The sequence below is a fragment of the Aquarana catesbeiana genome, linkage group LG01 (genome assembly GCF_042186555.1).
Source record: "Aquarana catesbeiana isolate 2022-GZ linkage group LG01, ASM4218655v1, whole genome shotgun sequence".
Lineage (NCBI taxonomy): Eukaryota > Metazoa > Chordata > Amphibia > Anura > Ranidae > Aquarana > Aquarana catesbeiana.
Genome location: NC_133324.1, coordinates 239,058,615 through 239,068,022, shown reverse-complemented (window position 1 = coordinate 239,068,022; position 9,408 = coordinate 239,058,615). Strand labels below are relative to the sequence as shown.

The following is a 9,408-nucleotide window of genomic DNA, read 5'->3' as shown; positions in this document are numbered from 1 at the left end:
GCATTTGTTCTGTTATACACCGAAAACCTATTTTTCACCACAGGGTTAAAAGTGAAATCCAACTGCCTCTATGGAGTAGAATAATTTAGGGTTGTGTTATCACACTGCCGCCATTTTACAAAAAGGCGAAAAACAAAACAAAACAAAAAAAACAAAAACAAATACAAAATCCTCATTACCTTTACATGTCTAACTCTAGGTTGAGCAATTTCAATGTCCAGACTACAGACCTGACAAACAAATATTATATATATATATATATATATATATATATATATATATATATATATATATATATACACACACACACATACACAATATATATATATATATATATATATATATATAATTTTAATGGCATTCTGCTCTTAAGCCTAGTACACGCAGATGCCATCAGCTGGTTCAATAGAAACCGGTGGACATTCAGCTGAAGGTGGCTTCTGTCGAAGGGTCATGGCCAAAAAAGTCTGCCAACCGGCTCCCAATCAGCGCTCTCAGCCAATGGCAAAAAAATAATGCCAATAAGGATGTTACTGGTACAAAGCGCGTATGCACACACAAGAGAAATTTAAAAAAGCTAAAATAGCAAAAAAAGGTAAGAAATAAAAGTTAAGACATTACAAAACTCAAGATATGAAATGGACTTTTATTGTAATTGTAACAATATATTGTAAGTGTTTAGTTCACAACTGACTAATTTGTCACTTTTTAATACACCAAACGGCTACCTTAGTATAGCAATCTTATGGAGATGGATGGCAAACGTTAGTGTTCATTCTTCCACTTGGACAGATACCATTCAACCTTTTTGTCAAAGATTATGACATTCACAGTAAGGCAAATCTTTATTACAGAACAAAGCCAAACAAAACCATCACGAGATAGAAAAAAGTAGCTTTTAGTTAAGGGACAAGAGGTTTAGACTAGAAATTCTATTGGTCCTACTGAAAGAAATAATTGACAGGCAACTGCTGACTTTACATTTCTTTGTATATAAAATCCACATTTTGAAAGCAGAACACATGAAGTGCATATAGGAGGAAACTACTATTTGGATTACGAATTCTTCTGTGGGATTTTAATGGTCACCTGCAAGATGTAAAAAAAAAAAAAAAAAAAATTATATGTTGGTAAAGTCTACACAGTGTGGCTGACAAAGAAGTCCAACAATTAGCAGTGTAAGCTACAAAATACATAGCCAGTTAACATTCATTACTTTAAGATCATATATTATTGCCATCTGATAACTGTAAACCATTTATATTCAACAAGCCCATTGCTTTTCCCATCTTTGCAGCTCCACCCAACACTGGAAAGGTCTAGATAAGAAAGCAGATACATTTCTGTGGTCACCAAAAATGCTGCAGTTGTCAATACCAGAATAAAGCGTGGTGTGACATTAGTGAAAACTGGAGAGAGCCAAAGACCATCACAATTGCCCTCAGGTCAGCCGACATCCTCAGCATCAGCTTATCAGAGGAAATGGCAATTTGCAAGATTTTCTAACCAGTTTCTACATGCACACATACATACATGTTTACATACCCTGGCAGAATTTATGATTTCTTGGCCATTTTTCAGAGAATATGAATAACAACCTTTGACTCATGGTTCGTATTTGCCTGAAGTCATTTATCATAAACGGTTTACTCTTTTAAAATCAAAAAATTAGAAACAGAAACTACCCAAAATGACCCTGATTAAAAGTTTACATACCCCAGTTAATACTGTGTATTTCCCCCTTTAACATCAATGACAGCTTGAAGTCTTTTGTGGTATTTGTGGATGAGGCTCTTTATCTTCTCAGATGGTGAAGCTGCCCATTGCTCTTGGCAAAAGGCCTTCAGTTCCCATAAATTATTGGGCTGTCTTGCATGAACTACAAGTTTGAGATCTCCCCAGAGTGTCACAATGATATTGAGGTCAGGAGACTGAGATGGCCACTCCAGAACCTTCACTTTATTCTGCTGTAGCCAATGACAGGTCGACTTGGCCTTGTGTTTTGGATCATTGTCATGTTGGAATGTCCAAGAACGTCCCATGCGCAGCTTCCTGGTTGAATTCAAAATGTTCCTCCAGTATTTTTTGATAACATACTGCATTCATCTTGCCATCAATTTTGATCAAATTTACTGTGCCTTTGTAGCTCACACAGCCCCAAAACATCAGGGATCCACCTCTGTGTTTCAATGGTGTACCTTTTAACATGGGCCTTGTTGACACCTCTCCAAATGTAGCGTTTATAGGCAAAAAGCTAAATTTTGGTCTCATCACTCCAAATGACTTTGTGCCAGAAGGTTTGAGGCTTGTCTGTGCCGTTTGGCGTATTGTAAGTGGGATACCTTGTGACATTTGCATAGTAATGGCTTTCTTCTGGCGACTCAACCATGCAGCCCATCTTTCTTCAAGTGCCTTCTTATTGTACATCTTGAAACAGCCACACCACATGTTTTCAGAGGGTCCTGTATTTCACCTGAAGTTATTTGTGGGTTTTTCTTTGCATCCTGAAAAATTTTTCTGGCAGTTGTGACTAAAATTTTAGTTGGTCTACCTGACTGTGGTTTGGTTTCAACAGAACTGCTCATTTTCCACTTCTTGATTAGAGTTTGAACACTGCTGATTGGCATGCTCAATTCCTTGGATATCTTTTTATATCCTTTTCCTGTTTTATACAGTTCAACTACCTTTTCCCACAGATCCTTTGAAAATTCCTTTGCTTTCCCCATGACTCAATCTAGGAACGTCAGTGCAGCACTGGATGAAAGATGCAAGGGTCTTTCAGGAGTCCAGAAACTCATGACAGACCTTTTATACACACACACACACACACACACACACACACACACACACACACACACACACACACACACTAATTACAAACAGATTACAGGTGAGGGTGGTTACCTTTAGGCCGGGTTTACACTGGTGCAACAAATGCTGACATTGGGAGCTCATGACGCATGACATGTGAAAATCTACGTTTCCCTATGGGAGCCGTCTTAACTGGTCCGACACAAGTCGATTCGACTTTGAAAATGCTCCCTGTACTACTTTGATCCTACTTCAGCCCATTGACTATCATTGAAGTCGGATCAAAGTCAGATCGCCGTCTTGCATGATCAGACTTTGGCATGAGACTTGTGCTCTGATGATCTTGAGGGGGAACTCTGCGCCAAATTTTAAATAAAAAAAAAACAGCATGGGTTCCCCCTCCAAGAGCATACCAGGCCCTTCGGTCTGATATGCATTTTAAGGGGAACCCCAAGACAAAAAAAAAAAAAAAATACAGCGGGGGTGTCCCCCCCCCCAAAAAAAAAATCCATACCAGACCCTTTTTCGAGCACGCAGCCCAGCCATTCAGGAAGAGGGTTGGGGACGAGCAAGCACCCCCTCTCCTGAACTGTACCAGGCCGCATGCCCTCAAGATGGGGGGGTGGGTGCTTTGGAGCAAGGGGGCGCCCTGCGGCCCCACCACCCCAAAGCACCTTGTCCCCATGTTGATGAGGACAAGGGCCTATTCCCGACATCCCTGGCCGTTGGTTGTCAGGGGCTGCGGGCAGGGGGCTTATCGGAATCCCGGAGCCCCCTTTAATAAGGGGGCCCCCCCCAGATCCTGGCCCCCCACCCTATGTGAATGAGTATGGGGTACATTGTACCCCTACCCATTCACCTGGGAAAAAAATAAAATGCTGAGTTAGACTTACCGGTAACTCCTTTTCTGAGAGTCTTCCAGGACAGCCCATGAGACCTTGGGCTCCTCCTACCAGGACAGGAAACACGTTACCCCCACCAGATAAAAGGGCGGTCCTCCAGGCCCATGTAAGTCTTCTCAAGAACCGTAGGACCCTTCAAAACATGCAAAATACACATAACTTCAGACAAAACCGGGTGGGAATCCGGCTGTCCTGGAAGACTCTCAGAAAAGGAGTTACCGGTAAGTCTAACTCAGCTTTTCTCCAAGCGTCTTCCAGGACAGCCCATGAGACGATGAGCCAGAACTTACCAGTCTAGGGAGGGACAACTGCCTGAAGGACCTTTTTGACCAAATGCCTGCTCCTGAGCTGATAGGAGATCCAGGTGATGTTTAATGAAGGTCGAGTAACTGGACCATGTGGCAGCCCAGCAAATTTAATCCGGTGAGGCACCAGCCCTCTCAGCCCAAGACGTAGACAAGGCTCTAGTTGAGTGCGCAGTAACAAAAGGTGTAGGAACCTCCCTAATTTTGTAAGCTTCGGAGATGGCTTGCTTTATCCATCTAGCCAATGTGGCTTTAGATGCACTATTCCCCTTGTGAACTCCAGAAAAGACGACAAATAAGGCATCAGTTTTCCAAAAGGTCTTGGTGACCTCAAGATAGACTAAGAGAATCCTTCTTACATCTAGAAAACTAAATTTTCTTTCTAGGTCGCCCTGTGGCGAACTACAAAAGGTTGGCAGTACAATGTCCTGAGATCGGTGGAATGTATTTGCCACCTTGGGCAAAAAACCTGGATCGGTTTGTAAAACAACTTGATCCTCAAAAATTGTGAGGAAGGGCTCCCTTACTGATAGGGCCTGCAACTCACTTACCCTACGAGCTGACCTAACAGCTATAAAAAGGAACACAGTCTTTAATGTAAGTAACTTAACCGAAATACTTCCCAGAGGCTCAAACGGAAATTCTACTAGAGTTTGAAGTACTAGGGACAGATCCCAAGTTGGGCAACTTCTCACCACTACTGGTCTGGCCCTAGAGATAGATTTGAAAAATCTGGCTACAGTGGGATTTTTCCAGGAGAGAAAACTGGAGGAACACACTAATAGCTGCCGCCTGTACCTTTAAGGTACTAACTGAAAGACCTGTCGACACCCTCTTGGAAAAATTCCAAAATAGACGGAATATCATGAGTTAATCTTTCGTTTTCAGATAACCATGAGTTAAACCTTTTCCAAACTTTGGAATATATGGCTCTAGTAATCGGCTTCCTACAATTAACGAGAGTCTTACCTTGTCAGAGAACCCCTGGGTGCTCAGTATCTTTTCTTCAGATACCAGGCCGTCAAGTTTAAGGAAACCACCTGAGGGTGCGATACTGGACCCTGCAATAATAAGTCTTCTCTTTTCAGAAGACTCTGCGGAGGCTCCGAAACCAGAGACTGTAGCAGGGAAAACCATGGCCTCTTGGGCCAAAATGGGGCGATTAGAATGAGATCAGTCTCCTCTAGCAGGAACTTCCGGAGGACTTCTGGGATCAGTCTGATTGGCGGGAAGGCATAACATAGGCCTGGAGGCCACGGGTTTGCCAGAGCATCGATCCCCAAGGCCTGGTTCATGGAAAAGAATCTCTCAGTCTTGCGGTTGTTTCGGTTTGCGAACAAATCCGCTACGGGATAACCCCATCTCCTGGTGAGGTCTGCAAAGACTTCGGGATGAAGGGACCAGTTGTCTCGGTCTAGCCTGCGACGGCTGAGATAATCTGCCAGGCAATTGTTTGTCCCCTTCAGGTGTACAGTCGAAATTGAAGCTAGATTCCCCTCTGCCCATGAAAGGATCTCCTGGGCAATGGACTGAAGCATCTGGCTTCTCGTGCTTCCCTGCTTGTTGATGTACGCGACTGTCGCGATATTGTCTGACAGAATTTGGAGGTTGTGACCCCTGATCTGCTATCTGAAAAGACTGCAAGCAGTTCTCTTTGATTGGATGAGGGCCTTGCCTCCTTTGAGGACCACTCTCCCTGTGCTACTGCATTGCTGAGGTGGGCCCCCATCCCCAGGAACTCGCATCCGTGGTAATTTTTCAGGATATGGGAAAGGACCATGGGAGACCTCCTGTTAGGTGCTGGCCAGTTCACCACCACAGGCTTCTTTTTATCCTGGCGGGAAGCCGGATCCTTGACTCCAGGGACCTTACGTCCCCGTTTAATAGAAACATTTGTAACGGATGCTGACGGAGTTTCGCCCATGGAACTGCGGGAAAACATGAGGTCATAAGACCCACTGCCCTCGACACCTGTCTCAGAGAGACCAACTGGTTGGTCTGCAATGCTGACATAGTCTGGAATACTTTGGTAATCTTCTCCTGAGGAAGAAAAACTTTGGTTCACTGAGCAAAAATCGTAACCCAGATAAGTTACTTTCTGGGCTGGGATCAAGGACGATTTTTCTTTGTTTATCAACCAGCCTAGGGACTGTAAGAAGTCCTGTACAGCCTGGAGATCCTCCAACAGCCTCTGGTATGATTTTGCCACTATCAGGAGGTCGTCCAAGTAAGGGATAACGGTTATCGCCCTTAACCTCAGTGGAGCTAGCACTTCCCCCAACACTTTCGTAAAGATGCGTGGGGCTGAGGAAAGACCGAAAGGGAGGGCTTGAAATTGAAAATGTCGGGTCCCCATACTAGTCTTCACTGCCAATCTCAAAAACTTTTGGAAGGCTGGATGGATAGGGATGTGAAGATAGGCAACCCTTAAGTCCAACGTGGCCATAAAGCAGTTTGGATATAGTAAGTTTTTGATAGTAAAAACAGTCTCCATCCGGAAATGTCTGTATCCGATGGACTTGTTTAAAGTCCGGAGATTCAGGATAAGTCGAAACTTTCCCGACGGCTTTTTGACCACAAATACATGGGAATAGAATCCCTTGCCCTGCTCTGACTGTGGAACAGGAATCAGGACTTTTTGATCCAATAAGTCTCCGATCTGGAGATCCAGAGCCCCCGCTTTCTCTCGATCTCGTGGAGGAAAGGTGACCAACAATCGTTCTGATGGTTGGTGAACAAACTTCAGCCTGTAATAAAGAAAAAATACTGTGCCAATCGCATAAAAAGAAAAAGAGCAGCCAACGCTACAATCAGACAAATTGTGCAAAGGTAATTAACAAAATAAAGTGTAGCGCTAATCAGGGCCGTCTTTACTATTGATTGGGCCCTGGGCAAAATTTTTCTCGGGGCCCCCACTAGCCCCCCTGCCCCCATGCAATTTCACTCTCCACCTGCTCTGAGACATACAATAAATAGCAGCTAGACTCAAAATCAGTTTACTGTATCAGATAAGGCAGCGATTGGTTGCCAGAGGTTACAGTATATCATTACCACTTACTGACTGGTTGCTAGGGGTTACAGCACACATTATGGCTCACTGATTAGTTGCTAGAGGTTGCAGCATATGATTTCTGCTTGTTGATTGGTTGCAAGGGATTACTGTACAGTAATACTGCTCACTGATTGGTTGCTAGAGGTTACAGCACATCATCTCCTCACTGCCTGCACACCATGAACTGAGGAGGTAAGCGGACCCATCAATAGACAGAAAACTCCTAGGGATCCTAGAACTCCTGGGATCAGTGGCAGTGCTGGGGGAAGGGGAGGGTGTGATCAATGGCAATGCTGATTTTTTTACCGACTACTAATATAAAGAGGCGTTTCCAAAAAAGATATTTGCAAAAAAAAAAAAAAAAAAAAAAAAAAAAAAAAAAAGAGGAGTTTCAACACTGGCCGCCAATGTAATAGGGGTTTACACTGACCACTAATGTAATAGAAGCATTCACAGTAACCACCAATGTAAGAAGGGACTTACACTGACCACCAATGTAAGGGGAACATTCACACTGGCCACTAGTGTGAATGAAAGGATGCTACACCAAGCACCAATGTAATGAAGAGATTTACACTGACCAATGTAACTGAGACATTTAGCCTGCGTTCACATTTGTGTGTCAGGAACGCATGCAAAATCGTTTTTTTGACACCAAATAAACATGCTGCCCTTTAGCAGATACACAGCAATGCCATTAATTGTTAATGACATCCTCACACATCTGCTGACATGTGCCTCGGCACCGTGTGATTTTGAAAAAGGGTTAGAGACTTTCTTCCGCATTTCTAGCGCATAGAGCAGCCCATTGAAATGAATGGGCTGCCCTACACGTGACCTACATCTTTATCCACCCTGTCAGTACACCTTTGCATCCTAAAACCCCTGCTAACCTCGGCACCCCAAACCTCCCACATCCTCTCCATTTCAACCCTCCACCACTTTAACTCTACCTGCCTCCTCTGCTCATCTTTGGACCCACCTTCCTTACCTCCATGCAACCCCTCCTTGCTCACCTGTGCACCCAAACTGTAATTCCTTCTCTGCCTACCTCTGCACACCCCACAATACTACCCCCCCCCCCCCCACCACCACCAATTTGCTTGCCTTTGCAGAACAAGCAGATGTTAAGCTTAATGACCACATTTGTAGGCAGGACTTTCAAACATGCCCCTTTACCTCCCCAGTGGGCAGTATTCAGCAGAAGTGATGGTGGATTTGACCTGGGGGGGCATGATATACATATGAATGCCACCACTATTTACATATTAATGCCGGTTATTTACATAAACACAGGGTCTGCAGGTGAGTCATCCGCACAACACAATAGGGCAGAGCTGGGCATCATTAGTAGCAACACTTCACACTGAGATATTGGGACACAGCACAGGACTAAAACTTCAAGGAACAAGGGAATTTAAACCAGGACAGTTGCCAAGTATGAGGCAGCTCCTTTGGGCCCCACAACAATGACAGGGCCCAGGGCAGCTGCCCCTTTTGCCCTGCCTTAAAAACGGCCCTGGCGCTAATAATGTATAATTTAAATGTAAGCAACCTAGGGATGTCGCCCCAGATTCTAAAGGTGACAATATATCAAATAGGTATTCACACTGTGCAAACAATTACACTCACAGATATCTCAAACAAAGTAAAAGGTGTACCTCCTATGCCAATGTGACACATCTATAATGAATGTGTGTGCGCATATCTCATCTTAATGACATCTTATAATATACAACCGCCTTATATAAGTGAGTGTGAATGCAATCAAGCTTGGCTGCAACCAATTAATCAATAAAGTGGAGTAGATAATATATGCAATGTGCAAAGTGAAACAGTGCTAACAAAAAAACCCAAATATAGCTCAAATGATGTGATATCAAGAAAAGAAAAAAGTTCATAAACTAATATAAAGTGACAGACCCATAGTTCCTCATGTGATATTCAAACACAGATGATGGACCAGAGATGAAATAGTGTTCTTCCCAATGGAAATCCCAAACAAAGAAGAAGGTGAGGTACTCTTACCAGTACTGGTGGACTCACAGGCCAAGGGCAGTGAGTCATCAAGGCTTAAGCTGTCATACACCAAATGACAGTGTGAGTGCAGTCTGTAGAGACGGGATCCTCTTCCTGGGTTGAGGGACAGGTGTCTGCCCGGATAGCTGATAAGATCTCCAGCCTGTACCCATTGGTTACTAGGTCCAGGATGAAGGGACTCGAAGTGACTGCTGCCCACTGTGGGATGAAGGCCCTCAATCTTCCTCCTACTGGGGAACACAAGTCACTGTGGCTTGGCGGGCTGTTGGAGGGTTAAACAGCACGCCCCCTTTGCCTC

The 9,408-nt window shown here is 44.0% G+C and overlaps 1 protein-coding gene across 1 annotated transcript in view; it reads right to left on the bottom strand.

Annotated features, from left to right (window-relative positions):
- Nucleotides 1–626: 626 nt before the first annotated feature.
- ALDH2 (aldehyde dehydrogenase 2 family member) overlaps nucleotides 627–9,408 on the bottom strand; it is a 71,374-nt gene continuing 62,592 nt past the window's right edge. The window contains exon 13 of the mRNA XM_073626285.1: nucleotides 627–1,089. Coding sequence (XP_073482386.1) covers nucleotides 1,057–1,089 — 33 coding nt within the window. The 3' untranslated portion in view covers nucleotides 627–1,056. The remainder of the gene's footprint in view (nucleotides 1,090–9,408) is intronic.